This window comes from Pogonomyrmex barbatus, unplaced genomic scaffold (assembly GCF_055798465.1).
Source record: "Pogonomyrmex barbatus isolate J1 unplaced genomic scaffold, ASM5579846v1 scaffold2, whole genome shotgun sequence".
Lineage (NCBI taxonomy): Eukaryota > Metazoa > Arthropoda > Insecta > Hymenoptera > Formicidae > Pogonomyrmex > Pogonomyrmex barbatus.
The window spans coordinates 11,006,594-11,025,642 of record NW_028297116.1 but is presented as its reverse complement, the minus strand read 5'-3'; the positions used below and the strand labels follow the sequence as shown (position 1 = coordinate 11,025,642).

The following is a 19,049-nucleotide window of genomic DNA, read 5'->3' as shown; positions in this document are numbered from 1 at the left end:
CTCTCTCTCTCTCTCTCTCTCTCTCTCTCTCTCTCTCTCTCTCTCTCTCTCTCTCTCTCTCTCTCTCTAATATTTTGTAATAAAAAGTTAATTTTTTATATTTCTTGAAAATAAATAATCTCAGAATAAATGTGTTCCGAGGAAAACGATTAATCCGAGCAATTGCGAGTACAGCTCGCCACTTTCAAGACTACGGGATACCTTCGCAGTTCGCCGCAACTGCTTTCGTCCCATTCTCCGATTTCAGAGAAACGACATCGTTCCCTCTCTCTTTCTCCCTCTCACTTCCTTCCCTCTCTCTCTCTCTCTCTCTCTCTCTCTCTTTCTCTCTCTTGAGAGTAACAGCCGTACAGAAGGGTCAGTCGAGATCGTATTGCTCGACGGGAGCCACGCAATTGCAATTGCGGAACCGCGAAGCTCCGCGGAATTCGAACTAACGGCATTCACCCGGACTCCTTGATACGACCGAGTCGCACAACTTACAATTATAGCGTATACACGATAAAGCCCCCATCGCTTTCCACGCGGACACGCACACCCTCTCGGGAAAACTCAATCTCTCCGCTACCGCAATCGCCACGCATTCCCTGGCGTGACCGTCGCGTAAGCGAAATTTGATAATAGCTTCGTATCTCCCATCGAATTGCAAAGGAATGCATGTTAATAGAATTATTGATATTCCGTTTTCAACATTCGCAAACTAACCACATGCCTTTAAGGGAACTCATGCTGAACTCATCTGGCCGATAGAATGCGATATTTTTTGCGTTTTTTTATGTATTAATTTTAGATAGGATTTGGAAATCCTTTTTTTATAATTAAAGTTTATGCATTAATAATTGTATCCTTTTCCGTAATGAAAATTAATGCATTAATATGTACCATAAGGCCTTCGCGTTAAGCCCAAGAAAAATTATTTTAATTTAGATTTTTTTTTACCATTTGTTACTTTAACATGATATCCAGACCTATCAAATCACATCAATGTTTGTTTCATATAAAAATTTTGCAGCCTGTACCTACAAAATTGACATTGCTAAAACTAAAAGATTACATGAAGAAACAATATTGAGTTCTTAGAATTAAGATGAGACTTAAATATTTAATTTGATATAAAAAATTGACATCAAAATTTATTCATATATGTGCAGAAATGTATGTACATATGTGAGTACATATATTAAATAAAAGAATATATTAAATATAAGAATAGATTAATATTAAATATAAAAAATAAATGTATAAATGTATCTATGTATATTTAAATGTGCACAGATATGTGAACGCTTTCGTCGGAGTTCGCTCTTCTCTTCAGTATTTACCTTAACCATTTTTAATAAAATTTCGAAATTACCCATAATATATTGACATTAACATGTCAATAATACTTTCATTTAAAATATAAGTGCTCAATGTTTTAACACCTTTAGCATTAAATAGAAAAATCTCCTGCATTAAATCTCGAGAAGATTAAATACAATATATTTTGATTTCTGCAAATCAAAATTTTTTTATACTCACTTTAATTAAATCATACACACATAAAGTTACAGACTGGTTTATTGCATGCACATAAATTAGGCAGTAAAGAGAGTTATATGCACAAACCTCAGTTTAATGTTATTCAGTCTGGTCGTTATACGGGGTTGCTATCGATATAGCAAAAGCTTTAGGTGCCAACTAGCTTTTCAAATTATCATTTAAACGGATTCGAATTGTCCCAGGATACCCGTTGTTCATAGCTAGGCCATGCTTTCGAGATTATAGGCCGTCGGGACTAAAACCATTTCTCTCACGGAATTTAATCGGATCCCGGCGGAATTCCAGACCAGTCGTCTCGAAACAAATTCACGAAACACCGAAACTGTATTCCTGTTTGCTTTCGAAATTCCAAGTAAACCAATATAACTCGGTGTGAGCTCGGTGAAAAAAAAAGACACACGAGCCCGTCGTGTAGAAATGTGTACGCGAATAAAATAAGATGACAAAAAAAGCGATGCTGGAAAATTATTCTGTTTCTTATTTATTACATTCCTAACATTATCAGACTAACTAACTCACCGTGCGTATTATATTCTGTGCGATTTAACAGCGCTCGTGTCATTCTAGCTATTGGGAGCTATGTGGAGTTTATCTTAACTCCCGTTTTAAGTGTAAGTTCAATCGATAAAATTCAATTAACGGAGTGTGGATAAGCGAGCTACGATAAGTCTACAAAGATTCTTCAAGTAGATGATGTGCTTCGTCATTTTCTGCGCGGACGTAATTATGCGGCTATTCGATCCCGGCATCCAATTAATCCAGGCATTATCAGGCCATGGGGCGAGTGCAACATCATACTGCGACGTGTGAAGTTATCGATCGTAATTACCAGATTTTCTATTCAATACGCAGCATCGACCGCACTGGCACTACATTACTACGTTTATATCATCGACGGTTATTCGCGCCTTTTACGACTTATATTGCTTTTTCTCGCATAGTCACAGTGAACGTAGCTTACACAACCTGCCGTTAAATCCGCCGTCACGGCGCCGTAAATATGTTCCATCGAAGATATTGCAGTACAAGATGTGTATACATAGAGAAGGAGAGAAAAAGAGAGAGGGCGAGGGAAGGAAAGAGAGAGAGAGAGAGAGAGAAAGAGAGAGAGAGAGAGAGAGAGAGATATGCAAGACGGCGGAGTGAGAACAAAATTATTTCGCGAGCGTAATGGTGCGGATGTATCCAATAAAACAAGGAAGAAGTAGCAGGCGATCGATCGCAAGAAAACAGAGGCGCACAAAATTTTCTCCTCAGCATGCCAAACCCCCGTAAATTTCTGAAGCTATTAAGTTTATCGGCCCGGGTAAGAAGCTCCTAACTTTTATAAATGGTCGTCTTGCCTCCGGTGCAATTTACGAAAAAAAAAACTATCGTTCCTCATTTCACTTAATTTTGCCACAGTGCGGACGAGCGGAAGCGGTAAAACGTCAAGACGGGTAAATCGATATACCCGTTCTAATAGAAAACGATTGATTCGTTTCCCACGATTGATCGTCCTTAGGATTGTTCATCCATTCCGCTCTATCAAAAAGATATTAAAATTTCAAAAGCAATGAAACTCCGTTCCAAACACGAAATCGTTTAATCTAGATATCGTTATTTTAATAATTTACAAACGAGTGACTTACATGTGACATTTTATTCCAAATACATTTTTAATCACTTGGTAATGTCTCGATGTAAAATATAATACATTGGAAATCGATTCATGGTATTTACACATGGTATTTACAAGTACAATCGTATCTAATTTATGCCAATTAATTGATTACCAATAAATCGCTTTTACAATCTGTTCATTAGAAAATAAGTTATTTGCAAATGAGACACGTTAGTATGCAGTGAACGTGAAAAAAAAAACCACGCAGGACATAATCCGTCTTTAATGACGTCATCACACGGGAAAAATCTTTTCTGAGGCTGTACAGCGTGCTAAATAATTTCACTCAGTTACAGGAAGCAACGTCGCCGGCAATTTCGTCTGTCAAACTCGGACTGGCCGAGACAGCGGGGGTGCGAGTTTTCTGAACTTTTTTACTCTTCCGCCTTCTATTACCAAATCCCCGGGGTCTGTTACTATCCTTTATCTTACTGGAAGAGTTGATTTTTGTCCTGGCGAGAGTCGGTGCGGGCGTTGGCAATCTTGCGAATCGCTTGGCGATACGATTCGCGCGGTCCAATTCGTCGCCAGTGAGAAGAAAATAGTGACCGCGGTATCTTCGCAAAATACCATGGTCTACGCCTCGTTTCAACGCTGCTTTCACCTGAGATATCAAAATGAAACTCCGATAGCCGAGGTATAAGATAAAACAACTCCGAAAGTGTAGCGCGAAGGATCAACTATCATTGAACATCAACTGGAAATCTGGATTGACACGATTTCGCAATCGTCGATTCCTTTATCTAAAGCGAAAGCCATCGCGACAAATTTCTGAGTCCCTTCTATTAAAATATCGTTATTCGGAACGATTTGCGGAATTGACACGAACTTGGCACTCGTACACCCTTTATACACGCATGCCTGCGACAGTGATTGACACGTGAAAATAGAAAAAGTACAAAAAAGATTGCTGACGTTGATTTCAATCAGTGCTATCGTTTTTTTTGCTTGAAAGGATGACATTGCGTCAATGATGGTTAAGATACTTATAACACTTAGCCAATCAAAATCACAAACATTGCAGAGACGTAAGGATATATATATATATATATATATATATATATATATATATATGTATATACATATATATATTCATTCTCTTCATTATGTAAAAAAAATATGTAATTACAGATAATTTTTATCAAAAATGATGTTTAACTGTGCTCACTTGTTGTTTAACGCGTTCTTCAGGTATGCTCGAGGCATAACTAATGTATCCTGTAATCTTTTTGGGTGTAGAACCTTTGGTTTCGCGAAGATCTTGTATAGCAGAGACAACTAGAGCAGCAATTTTCATAGGTTTTACCTTTCTTCTTTTTTTCCCAGCTTTTGTCTCTTTTCTTGCCATTTTTGCAATAATCCTTAAAGTATACACAAATTGTATTGGCAATTTAACGTCAATATTATTGTTGAGAAAGTGTACAAAACACAATTTCTGCAGTGTAACCAATACGAAAAATTTACTTCGCGGTCGCTGTCAAAAAAACCCGTCACCATCAATTATTTTTATCATTTGTTTTTGTCAACGAGACGAAGATATTTTCACGCAAAATATTCAAAGGCAGGCTTTGAAAATATAATTTTTTTTTTTTACAATATAGTTTCTCTCTATCTGACTTTTAAATGGTTTAAAGTATGAAATTAATTTTTCTCCATTAATATAATCTGTTAGCAGTTTAATAAGTAATTTGTACTACATGCGATTCATACGTCTATTTAAGTAATTTAACAATTTTAAAAAGAAAAAAGTCGCTTGTCCATCAAGCTTATGCGTATATCAGAAATCGCGCACACGTAAAAAATGTTAAATGGTACGATGGGCAGGAGGAAAAGTAAAACCTGAAAAAGAGCCACAACTACTAATAGGGCAGCGTGTTGCAGAGCGCAAAAAAATGCGACGTCAGGCCACGTTATATTACAACCGTGCCTACGCAATGCATAAAACCGGGATATAAATGCATTATCTTTTTCCTTTTTTTTTTTGTGTGTGTATATATTTTGCCCAAGCTTTATCGGCGCGTTCTCCGCGCGCGTTTTGCTCACCTTGTCTCGTAATCAGTCAACTTTACGATAGGCATTACTTTCTTGGCGGGCGAAAAAAGGTAACCGTTGAATAATACATCGCCACCGGCCGGATGCACTCGCATCGGGTATCAACCCCCTGGAGGGTGCAGCCGCCCTTTTTACAGCTCCTGCCCCGGGAGTAACGCGAATTAGTCATCGCGCAAAGGAAAAAAAGGACGACGGCGATACGCGAGAACATTACCGCGGTGATTGATCGTCAGATCATTATCAGCTGCAAACGAAAGTACACAGTGCGCAATAAGCTCAAAAAGTCACAATCGTTATGCAATCATATACGCGCTCTGAGCTGCGCCGCTAATAACGGTGGACGATACGTTATACCGAGGAATTCGCACGCGATCACGAAGGCCCGATATTCACACGCGAGCGCGGCATTTGCATAATAAAAAAAAAAAAACAAAAAGATTACAATTACTAACGGTGGCGTACGGCCATGTCGGCCGCTGCTCGAGAGCGTATTTTTAGCTGTAATCGGCCGGTATTAATCTCCGCGAAACCACTTAATTTCACGCCGCGTTGAATCGCGCCAGTTTTTCACTTCGGGCATGGTAGCGCGCATATAATTTCAAGATTTTTAACCTCACGCAATCGTTCCGTTTTTTTAATTGACTACACAGAGGTTACTGGTAATTTCAAGCCGGAGGCGCCATTGCCGTTTCTGCTTACAATATGTATCGAAATCTGATATGTAATAAAAAAGGGAAAAAAAAAAACTATTTAGTCAAATTTTGACGATCGGGCAATTACCTGTCAGCGAAAACATAAAATTAAAATGGTTTTATTCTTTCAATCAAATTAAAGCAACATGTCTCTCGGGCTCGACATTAATTTCTGCTACAATTGCTTGTTGATTTCACATGATTGGAAATGGAACACCATGCATCTCGATGTAAGTTGATCCCTTTTTCCCATTCTGTCCGCGTACGATTGTATCCGCGCGCGGTTGAGAGCCGTAAGCAAACTAATTTCAGAACAACGCAGCCGATTGACGAATATTGATTATTCGGATATCAAAAGGTAATACCAAAAGTGACTGACAATACCGTGCGTAATACCGTGCGGGTGATTTAAATCTGCAATAGTAATAATCAAGCCAGTTTTGTATATTATGCGATGGCAACAAATTTGTTTTTTAACGATGGCGAGATGAATCAATCCTGAAACGCGCTATTTAAAAAGCAATAATATGTATACAGACATCGTCAAACATCCGTAATGCCACTGCCGCATATCTGCATTCACAGTTTACACTGTTTGTTGCGATCAGTTGGTCGTCAATTGAAAGTTTCATCGCGAAATCAAATCACCTAAAATGAAACAACATCGAACTTATTAAACGCGAAATCACATTAACTAAACTTTACATATCGCGTGACATGATGTTTCATGCTATTATATCTTTTTTGCATAAATGCCTATATTATATATATATATATATATATATATATATATATATATATAATATATCATTTGTTCTCTTCAAATTTCCATTAAAAATACATAATAATAAAAAATTATTAAAAAAATTAAGAATAACAATCTCGAGAATAACATTTTTCCTTTTTCTCTGCCTCTCTTCCTCTCTTTAAGCAATAAAGTATGAAGTAAATTTTACTATAATGTAAATTGATGAATTTTATAGAGAACGACGAAAGATATCGCATGACGATTTATGATGCTACTTAATTCGTCCGTGTGGAAGGCCTCAAAGTTCTCCTGTTTTACGTAGAAACACCTTTGCGAAGCAGAGCACATCATAAATTAATCGTGGCATATCAGGCATGATCTAGTACATTCCCTGCAGCTTTACTCCCTTCTCTCCTTTCTTCCGGCTCATGAGCGTCGATTATTATCCGCGCAATTACGCCGGTAGCTCGCGGTTAGGAAAATACCGATTTCAAGCTGCTCACGGCATGTGAAGAGAAATTTATTAACAGGCATACGTGATCGCTTATGCACGCACGTAATAAGGTTTAAGCGACGTGCGGGGCGAATTAAACGAGCTGAACGGCTATCGGCGCTGACAATGCGTTTCGGCCATGCTTTATCGTTTAATATTCTAAGTGGTCGTATAATCAAGTGACGTTACCGCACTCGTAAAATGCAACGAAGCGAGCTAATTACGGGTGGGATATGTTATGCACATAGATTTTAGCGGCGACCGTTCGCCGCTTGCCAGGAAATCCACGAAATACTTTATGTCGTATCCACTAGGATAATGCAACTAAAGCGTAATGATATCGGAACATATCAGGGTTCATCATGCGAGTAAATCTGTCTTTCCTCGCGTTACTCGTTCCAGCCTTTATAGATATTGAACGCTTACGACAGACTTTAAATAAATTATATAGATACTATATAGATTCGACTGACAATAAGATAAATGCAATACACTCTTTTTTAATCTTATTTTAACTTGATATAAATGGCTAAATATTTCACTTTTAAATCTAATTAATGTTGTTTCTCTATTTTATATCTGTTAATCTCTTTGCAAAATAATCGCAGCGCAAAATAAGAGATTCTTCACTTTGAAATCGATATTCCGCAAACTTGTTAAGATTATATCGTCATATCGATTTTCCTTCAACGTTTAGATGTTTATCGTTTTCTAGACAGTTCAATCAAACTCTCTCTCTCTCTCTCTCTCTCTCTCTCTCTTTTTCCTTCTCCCCCCCCTCCTCCCCACTCTTTCCGGTGTCAATATCGGTTACGTTGGGAATCCCTGATATAAAGCAAAGTAACACGACTAAGAAGTTTTGCTGGAAAGGCAAGGCAGTTGAGATAAAGAAGGTCAATTAATCTTTCGTTCTTTAGGCGGTTGTTACCAGCAGGACGAGAGAATCGAATGTGCAGTCGTGCAATCTTGCCGTTAAAGTTAAAATTATAAAAGAACAGTGTGTGTGTGTGTGTGTGTGTGTGTGTGTGTGTGTGTGTGTGTGTGTGTGTGTGTGTGTGTGTGTGTGTGTGTGTGTGTGTGTGTGTGTGTGTGTGTGTGTGTGTGTGTGTGTGTGTGATGTGTGTGTGTGCGATATAATGAGAAAGCGATGAAAAAGAGACAAAACGGGAGAGAAAGCAAATTCGTGCCCTTTGTTAATTAATTCTGCACAAAGCGCAACGCCCGGAGTTCTCGAAATCTTATCTTGTTGGGAAGATCTCGCGCGTCTCCTCGAAAAATCGCGGTACTCCGAAGAACTTTCAATTATAGTCACATTCAATTACCGCGCTCTGTTTCTCCTTGGCGTTTGTGTAATCGCGGGTACCACAAAAGCCTCTTCCGCCGAGAAGATACGATCCTCATTGTGCGCCTTGCGCATAAACAGCTTTAAAGAAATGTAATTCCGCTAGCAGCGATTCCTGTGCGTCTGTGCGTTGTACCGTCGTTGTACAACGCGAATATTCAATTATTTCGTGGCGGCTACGCGATAAATCTCGAAATCGACAGAAGTCCGATCCGGAGCTTGTGTAGAGCTTTATGAGATATAAAGGCTGTGCCTCGGTTTCTCTCGGACACACCATAACCGGCGAATGAATGTAATTTGCGAGCGAAATGATTAATGGCTGTCTAGACTGCGACTAGAGGTAAACTACTGGCGATGCTCTTCTTCGGCTTTCCCACGAATGGATTACGTACATAAATGATCGCGATAGGGGGAGGGAGGGAAGGGAGAATAAGCTTCGGGGGTTTACGTTAGGAAAGTTTCGAGAACCAGTGCGTTAAATGGGACCTCCATTGATTATGCGTGATATGCGCCGCTATTAGACATGGGCCCGCATGTGCGGCGGCACAGAGGTGGAAATGATCGATCCAGAAACAAGCAGATCGGACGAAAGCCAGCAGACTTGCAGACCGAACACTTTAGTCAGTATGCGGAGTGGAATGGCGGGTGGCGCATCGTGGAAATTACCAGCGTTCCGATGCATCATTGCAGGATTGTGCAGTTTCCGCACAGGGCCGTAACCACCGATTGGACCTTCCCGAATGCAATTGATCCATAACCAATGGCTGCACTCACGCTAATACCGTAACACTCGTACGTCACTAACGTCTGTAACTCCGGCATTGATTATGCGATAATTCCGGCCACTCCGCGCATCAAATCATCTTCAATGACTTCAAATTATTCAGTTTGCCCCTCTCTCTCTCTCTCTTTCTCTCTCCTTCTCTCTCTCGCATTACGAATATAAGTCCATTACGGAGGTCCTATTCGCACAAACCCGTTATCGCCAATTCCGCGTCATTAGATACATCACCGTGATTACATCTCTAATTGTCCTTTTACAGTCCCGCACAAATAATCCCTCGGGTCAAAGACATCGATCTGCCACATTCGTCCGAGTACATCAAAAATTTCGATGAACCGTTATCAATTCGAAATGCAGATAAGCCATACGTTGCTAGACAGCTTTACGGCTGGTTTCCTGGGATCTGCAACGCCATCGGACTTCATGAAGAATTCAGCTCGGCTAGAGGATACATTCTGGACGACGTTCGAGCCACGAAACTTGTTGTTGCACTAGCAGTATCTTGCTTGAAATGGGCTCCGCAGGGAACAGCGTGCCTCGTTAATACTTTAATTTCGTGTAGCAGCTTTCTGTAATACTGCCACGACTCGACAAACGTAGCCTGACAGCATACGAAGTTTCCACGAGTCAAGGCTTAATTGTTTGCTTACTGAATTGTTGTTAGTTAAAGTAGAAAGTTGCTGATAATTCGACTGCAACAAAGATAGCAAGAATAAGAGAAGAAGGAAAAGGAACGAGGGAAAGAAAGTGAAGAAAGAGAGAAGGACGATATGAAAAATAGAGCGAAAGGAAAGAAAGAGAAGAGAGAAAGAGCTGAGAGACCGAAAGAGAGAGAAATTACATATAAATGGGACTGTCTGCTGTATTAAGAAGATAGAATATTTCTCTTGAACCGACTGACTAAGATTTCCATAGACAAAAATAACAGACCAGTGTAAGCCGCAAAAAGTATTCTATCAAAGTTGTAAAATTTCCTCAGCAATTTTATTGCTATTCGCTGTTTAAACGTCGAGCAGATAGAAAATTTGTTGATCAAAATAGATAGTAATATTGTTAAAGGCGCGGCTTTCTTTTAAAATAATGTCGGAAGATTGATGAGAAGCACGATTATACCGAGCGGAAGGAAATTCCGGCGACTTTGTTATCGAGCGCTACAAAAAAGCCAAGAAATTGCATTCATATTTGATAGATTGACAATTAAATTAAATTGACAATTAAATTTTTCATTATCAGTGACAAGCCCTTTGAACTTAGCGAACGTGTTTCACCGTCTCATTGAAAATGCATAAAGTCTAATACACGTACAGAGCTGTAAATAATTTATTGTTTCGTGAAAGTGTCAGAAGTATTTCAAAACGATATAAAAACATAATTAAAAATCTACGTCAAACTTATAGCGATAAATTAATGTTGCTAGTTGCTTTACTAACTGCGAGACACATTAAATAGCCCACAGAACCTTCACAACGCCACAAAGCTTCAAAAGGTCGAAGTTTCATTTGGAAAGTTTATAAAGAAAACTTTAATTCTCTAAGTGCAGTAGCAAGCATGCTGTAGCAATAAACGACGAGATTTTCCTCAAACAAACATATTGGCGTCAACTCACTCGATATACTGAAAGATTTCAGCTTTAGATTCAGATTTCAGCAAATTTATGTTCTCGGAGTAACTGCGACAGGAAATTACCAGGATATCTGAATGAATCGCAAAACAGAAGCAGCATACAACTTTTTGCGAAAACATAAAATCAGCTATAAAAAGCAGGCGCCATTATCTTTATGTATATCCCTGGCCCGATGCCAGATCAAAGGTACTAAACTCTTCCAGCGTTACGTCGTAATTCCACGTCCCCTTCCCTGACCAGCCTTAACCTAACCCACGATCAATTTCACCTTTAACCCCAAAACGTCCACTTGAACGCATGCCAGAATAATATGGTTACCAGCGCCTCTTATAACATTACGTAGGTCACGGATGAACCACGCTGTGATGAGAATGGTAATGAAGGATACTAAGTAATACCGGGAGTAGAGAATAGCGATAGGTTACATAATACGAAGTGTAATTACACCCTACGCAAGAGAGTGCATAGAATGCAAAATGAAAATGCCGGAAACGAGAATCGCGGTGATTTTGACACACAAGTTCAATCTCGAACAAGACCACGAATATGTTACATGTCAAATTGTCGTCGAGGAGCGAGTGGAAGTAGCAGGGGCGCGAATGACGGCTTGTCTGCCATCATCATCAGGGACGTTGGAATAATCCGGAATTTGGTAGTACGAGCGGCTTAGGATGAAATATAAACAAGAGTCTTTTTAACGCTTGATACGATTGCGTCCACTCTCTTTCCCGTTCGATGGCGACGGCATTTCGTCGAACAATTTCATGTTGCCGGGCGTTAATGCAGTGTCGACACCAGCCGAATACATTTGCAAGCATAAGCCAAATCCCGTTCTCCACTCCGATACTCCGGTCAAACATCAGAGGAACGATGAATGTCATTCATCCCTACATACATTGCCTCGAACTAGACTAGAAGTACAACACAACAACGATCGACTCGCGGGGTGGACGACCCCGCATCACGGGGATGCGGATTCCTCGCAGTCGGGACGAATGCGGCCAAGCACCGTCGAACCGGGGGAAGTTCGGTCAATGCGTGCGGATATTGTTGACCGCGGTATCGAACACGGAACTGCGAAGTTTATTGTAAATGGAGGGCGACGTGCGCGTGTAAAATATGACGATTACGATCGCGACGAAATTGGATCACGTGGCTTTTCCACCGCGCGCCAGGAAAATATATATACATACACATCGTGATCGAAAGCATTCGAAAAGATTTTAAGCTGCAACAACAATTTCGTTTCTCTTCTTTACGTACAATTAATGTAGCGAAATCCGAATCCAATTTTATAGAAAATGACTTACGACTCACGTGTCGCTGTCTGTAAATTTTGTGCAAATGTTAAAGCAAAAAAATTTACGCTTGGTCGCATTTAATGTACATGCAAATGTAATACGAATTTGGTTCTACGCAATAAATATCTATCTGTATAAAATATACCATTAAATGAATCAACTGAAAAATATTTATGAAATGTAAATCTTTTCATTGGGAAGGATATTTTTCAACGAAAAAAATTTTTAATGTTAACTCAAAATTAAATATTACGCATAAGGCTAAAAATGCACAAATGTAAAAATGGAATTTAAAATAAGGATTATAATTATAAAGATTATATTTAAAGAATGTAAAATATAAAATATTTTTCTCGCGATTATATTTATGCTCGTGTCTCTCCATTAATTATCGCATATATATATATATATATATATATGTATATATACTTCCGTCAGTGCATTATGTATATGTTAGTTTTTAGTCGGAACGCAGTGCAGAAACCATAGCACATTCGTATTCGTCAATATATTCGCAGCTGCGAAAAACGTGCGCGCTGACATGCGTGCATGTGCGTCCCCGCCCGATTTGGATGGAACCAGTGAACCGAAATTTCAACGAAAAACCGTATATTTGGAACACGTGTTACACGAGAATTTACAGCCTGCTATCTTCCACCGCATGAAGCTACCAGTTCAAAGAGTTATCAAAAAACGTATACTGTCAAAAACATGCGAAAGATTGCACAAACATCGACGCCTTTAAACACACAGTCGGTAGTTTTAAAATTGTCAAAATAATAAGAAATAACCGGTAATTCTTACGAACTTTTCCAATACGCTTCTGACACTGTACATATGTAATAAGAAAAAAAAAATATACGCAAAGTACTCATTCGTGATACTTTCGAGTGAAGATATCGGCAATATGGATTATATAATCAAATGCATAACATCCTAAGGGTGGCTGTAAGACCACTGATGAAAAGAGCTATCTGTTTGTGGATACAAAAAAGTTTCTTCATTTGTCATAAATTCCCGATCGAGATCCATGTCAAAGAAGGTAAAGTTTCGTAAGTCTTGTCGGTAACACGTGTCCAGCAATTCGAACTTCTTTCCGTCCCATAGAAAAGCGGCGAGAAATAGTCGAAGTCACTGATCGAGAGTCCCGCCGGCTCATATCCCAGCCCTCTATCGAAACTTCGATTTTTTTCCTTTACCAAGTAATATCCCAACGTGCGACGTCTCCCGTCACCATTCCCGTCGCCATTCAGTGTGGAAAAAGCGGGGCAGGAAAGCATACGCGCGCGTTGATGGAGTATGTCATCTGGGAGTGAACATATCACCACGAGGTTTTTACGTGACAGAGGAAACGGTGAGGTAAGAAAATGAGAAGATTTTATTGTAAAGCACTGTACATGATTTAAGAAGAAAAACTTGTAATATTTAATTCGATCCTTATATTAAATATTATTGTTTCGGATTTGAGTCGTCTCTTTAATGTTAAAAAAAAAAATAATCTGTTTCTACATCGATATTTTATTTCTGAAAGTTATACAATTTAAAGTATTTTTAAAAAAGCATAACGAATAAATGAAAAATGACAAAAGACAAAATAATTGTGAGACAAGATTGCGTGGGTAAAGCTAGAAAAGAATGCAATAATCGCTACTTCTCTTCCTCCTTCCTCCTCCCCCCCAAAAAAATGATGCCTTATCTTGAAAAAGAGATAGTGCAATTCTAACGATTACCTACAATAAGAAAAAATGCAGCAGAAAATCTGAAACGTCATTGAGATCTTCGAAAGAAAACTGCCAGCAGATGAAAGGACAATTAAGTCTTGCTGCGCAAGAGAAGGAGACAGAAAAGGAGAACGATAGAGGTGAGGACCGAAGGAAATTAAATCTACCCGTCCTGCTGTCTTCATTCGCCCTCATTACAACGGCAAAGCGTAAAGATCTCTCACCGAGAGAGAAGACATTGTTCCATGGAACAAGCAAACAGGAAATTTGCGGTGCTTCCGATGCTACATAGCCCATCTTTTGATGTATGCACTATGTATCCACGCTTGCGTTTCCTTAAGATATATGGGAAGACTACAAATATATCTTCCGTATGATGTCTCCATCTGATTTATAAACGTAAGAATTAAGATTATTTTGTCAGAGAAAGAGAGAGAGAGAGAGAAATACACAAGGGGTGGACAAATGTTACAAGGATATTTTGCATATTAGAATTAAAAATGAAGAATCAAGACGTGGTACGTTGCAAGACGTTTGTGATTCGTTATTAGAACTGTTAAATGTTCAAGATCTACGATCATTATCGATGTTGAATGTCGCTTCACTGATAGAGATAGTAATCTGATTTCAGCCTCGGTACTAGAAAGTGGCTTGACAATTCAGGACACTGTACTCGTGATTAGGTTTATTTGCGGGCTACCACCGAGAGCTACGTCCAACATCCTGAAAATCAATGGCTCCTATACTGTCGACAAGGAGTACATAGGTGGACAAGATAGAAACATAGGAGATTATCAAACAGACAAGATTGAAACTGGTCAAACAATAGCCTTAGACACATGAATAACCAGTGTAATCAACATAATTGGAAACGATTCGCGAATTCGATAACGCGTTAATTCCGAGAAAACTGACGTTTCGGCACGATTCTGATACGTATGCGATCCGATATACGTATATATAAATCCGATGTGCAGCTAAATAATGTGCAACTTTCATTTCCTGCAGCGCTTAAAACGTTATCGCAAATGTATTTAAAATATTGGACGCGACACTTATTGGAGCGACGGAAATACATCCGTACAGAGAATTATTGTCTGCGGATTTAAATTTTAATGTATCGGGCGCTTTTTCTACACGATACTCCCGGGAATATGCAATATCGGTGCTTATCAAGTGCAATCACAATTTGTTCTCCATTCTTCGTATCCGTATATGTGCGTAAAAATTGTCATCAAATTTTATATCGAAACTGAAATTCTACATACGTGTAATCAGCTTTAAATAACACTTTCCGCTAATGTGTCGGATTGTAACTGCAATATTGTAATATAGCGAAAACGAGCGATAAATCCGTTTAAATGATTACAATATTACTATATTATTATCATTAATTTTAATCCTATGTGAAATTTAGGATATTATCCCAAAATATATATAGATATTATCTATTAATTATACATCTAGTATACATTTCTATTTCTATTTCACAAAATATGTGAATAGATAGGACAAGAGATATTTGTTATTTTTCTAACGAAGATTGATACGCGTATTTATACTGAAAACAGCGACGTTTTCCAATAAATTCACTTTCTCTAACGTGTTTAAATGATGGATTTCTTCTCGCGCGTATGTCCAAGCACTTTAGAAATCTCGTTTCATCCTATTATCAAACGAACGACGTTCTACCATATGAGAAAAACGCTGTTTGGTACAAAAGGTGATAGTAGCACCGCATAAAGAACATCAAGGAACAAGCCTCGAGGCATGAAGATAACTGCTGAATTTTAGTACTCTACCTGTCGTCAAGGATTTCTTCTTTTTCTTCTTGTTCCCCCCTCCTCTCTCTCTCTCTCTCTCTCTCCCCTCCCCCCCCCTCTCTCTCTCTCTCTCTCTCTCTCTCTTCATCTATTTGCTGTTTGCTGATGGTAAAAAGGTACTAGAATTTTTAAGTCTTCTGCCTCACAAAGCCGGCAATCTATTTAAAGAAAAGCGCTTAAGCTCGTAACGTTCGTACCATAAACGCCTTTAGAGATAGTCTTCATTTGGTCAAATAGGTCTCCTTCATATAGGCGTCCATCCCATGTGTTTTCGAGTATGAAGCGGAAACGTTTCTCGAGATCAACAGACCGAACATTTAATGTGAATAATTCAGGTTCGCTGACCATTTAAACCGTCATCTAATCGAGAGTCAGGAGGAGACTATAGAATATAGAGTGCGGATAACAGAATTCTGCGCATCGCGTTTCTTTTCTTTTTTCTCCCATAATAATACGAATGATACAATTTAGGGTTACACATACGTAAAATCTTAATCGCGTCCCAAATTTTTCGTTGGGATTCTAATCTCGACGGTAAATACGGTGAATTACGTATATTAATCAGTTTGGTTTAAATCGACTATATGTCCAATTAGATGATCCAGTTAAGGCCGGCATGCGTGCGATCCTGTAAAATAGTAAAACCGGCTGTTCGTCATTTACAGGCAATCTGGCGCTGGTCAGCATCCCGCTGACGCCATCATTTTATCGATCGTTGAAAATATAATTGCCCGCTCGAGTGCACGATTGTAAGCGGGAAATCGGGAAATCGCGTGCCGCGTTGACGTGTGCCAACAAGTCGGTATTCGACACAAAAATAGTGCATCATCGTAAAGACTAATGGAAAAAACAACGCTGTGTGATGCCAGGCACGATCGCGTGCCGCATGCATTGCTATTTCTTCTTACAATATCACGCGATTATTCTTTTCTTACTACGAAGTCGATTCTGGTGTCATATCCGATTTATGTCGCATTACCGTGTTTCTCTCCAATGTATATATTTTGAATATCTTTTCCAGAACATATCTTTTCTCAGAAAATCCGATATTGCGTACACTAGCGGCCAAAAATGCCTTCCCCCTTAAGTTAGTAGCGTTTCGGTCAGAGAAATAATCGATCAGAGTGACAGCTCCTCCAGAGAAAAAATAATATTAGCTAAATAAAAAATCAATTAGATAAGTATTTACATTTAATATTTCACTCTGACCGATTTTGACAAGAGGCAACGTCGTCGAACTTAACATGACGTATGAATACCTAGATGCGATATATTCTGTCTGAAACACTACTAATTTAAGGGGAAAGGCATTTTTGGCCGCTAGTGTATTTGTAGCGCAAATATATTTGTAACGCTTCTTATACGTCAATTGTTGGAATAATGATGACAGTTGCATAATAACTTTCTTCAAATACTTTCTTCAAGTTATTTTCATTTTAAAGCACGTATAGCAGAAAAAAAATTAACAACTATAGTACGTTTGTTTTCCAATCCGTTCGTAGTGCCCATCGACCGATCTGAAATGCAGTGTCCATTTTGAACGATGCGCACCGCGTTTTGGAAAAAATAAATTAACCGAAGCCCAGATTATATCGATAGAACAGGATTACAAAACGGTCAGCTGGATTATTCAATTTTTATCTCGAATGGAGGAAACAGCGAGGCAGACAGAAGCAGAACAGCGGAAAAAAGAAGTTTGCTTGAATAAGGAAGAACGAGACGAGAGAAACGGGCAAGAATAGGAAATGAAGGAGGGCGCGCAGCAGACCTTCCCTCACCTCCCTCCCTTGGCAATTCGCCGATCAGATAAATCCAATCAGCTTACTCATCTACCTACGTGTAGTACGTGGGCGTCTACTAATGATCCTTAAATCCAACCAGTCCTAATCGAGGCCTTTTATATCCTGATTGCGCCGACTGGACGCAAGATGCGCTTTGCTTCGAAAAAGTAATCTCATCAAGAGCGCAATTACTTGCCTTATCTTGGATACACCTAAGCAACAGTTACAAATCAATTCAAGTCTTACACACCGAACGGGAAAGAGTATTCATCGTACTCTTGCTGTACATCTTCAATATTACATATATGCATTGCAATATATGCATACATACACAATCATCGCAATCTAGAGCTTGTATGTATAATATATAAAATATCATTTGCAATAAAACAGCACGTATAAATACGTATTAGTAATTCAGTGCAGACGTGAATTTATTTTTTTGTATTTTATATCTTTTTTTATTGGCGTTTATATTAACATCACGTCAAAAAAAAAAAAGAGAGCGTTACGCTGAATACGAAATGGAGTATTTAATTTTACTACCCATCTATCGTCGATCGTTATTTCTATTAATCACACCGCGAGTAAACGGGAAAATTTGTTACGTTTTCATGTAACAAACACAAATGTTAAAGTGGTTTAGCAGAGAAACATTGATAATATCAGGCGTTATATGATTTGAAACCGCATGAATGTAAATACGCGCTATATACTACTTGTTCGGCGCGTATGATTTTTCATTCAAATTTCATTGTCATCCTTCACGCAGCTTAAAATTTAGAAATTATAAAAAACTGACCATATTAATTGATATAGGGACAAAAGTAAATACCGTTCGAATATTTACATTTATATTTCGGCAACTCAAGTAAAAATTCTAATTAGGCAAACTTTTTAACTTAAACATTTACCGTAACGAAACTATACAATTCAGCAAATGTTATTTTCTAGTTAAACTTATACGTTCGTTATTCTGTGTCTTGTACAGCCAAAATACATATTGCAACACGAATCAGTGTGTCAACTGGTTGTGTCAACTTAATATTCATTTTAAGTTAAGAGCTTACGTAGTATAGAAATTTATCTCTGCTCACTAAAAAACATAAAGTATTTTTACTAAAAGTATTTTTACTTAAAATTGTCAGATAAGCCTGATTTATGAAATTTACGTTTTTAAACTTAATTAAACCATTTATAATGTAATTAATATTTCAAAAATTTTGAACATAATTTTTCCAACGCAATCTCTTTGCGCGCGCGTATACAAAAATATTTTAAATAATATTAAATAAAGAATTAATTAAACAAAAAAGAAGAGATGATTTAATTTTAATTAGAATTTAATTATTATTTTACTTTCCAAGTTAAGTAGCACGCTGTACGTAATTAAACGTAATATATACATCACAACAGGGTCGACACAAATAATGTAATAAGCTAGCAACGACCAGGGATATAATAGTTCCCTAGCACTAAGTGA

The 19,049-nt window shown here is 38.4% G+C and overlaps 2 protein-coding genes across 10 annotated transcripts in view; both read right to left on the bottom strand.

Annotated features, from left to right (window-relative positions):
* LOC105422573 (uncharacterized) overlaps positions 1-19,049 on the bottom strand; it is a 211,992-nt gene that overhangs the window by 170,408 nt on the left and 22,535 nt on the right. The gene's annotated exons all lie outside the window — the stretch shown is intronic.
* Positions 775-6,639, bottom strand: LOC148936664 (uncharacterized). The gene is made up of 2 exons (XM_089076512.1): positions 4,374-6,639; positions 775-3,809 (listed from the first exon to the last, which is right to left on the bottom strand). The coding sequence occupies exons 1-2, from the start codon at positions 4,551-4,553 to the stop codon at positions 3,492-3,494; spliced, it is 498 nt and encodes a 165-aa protein (XP_088932638.1). The 5' UTR covers positions 4,554-6,639; the 3' UTR covers positions 775-3,491.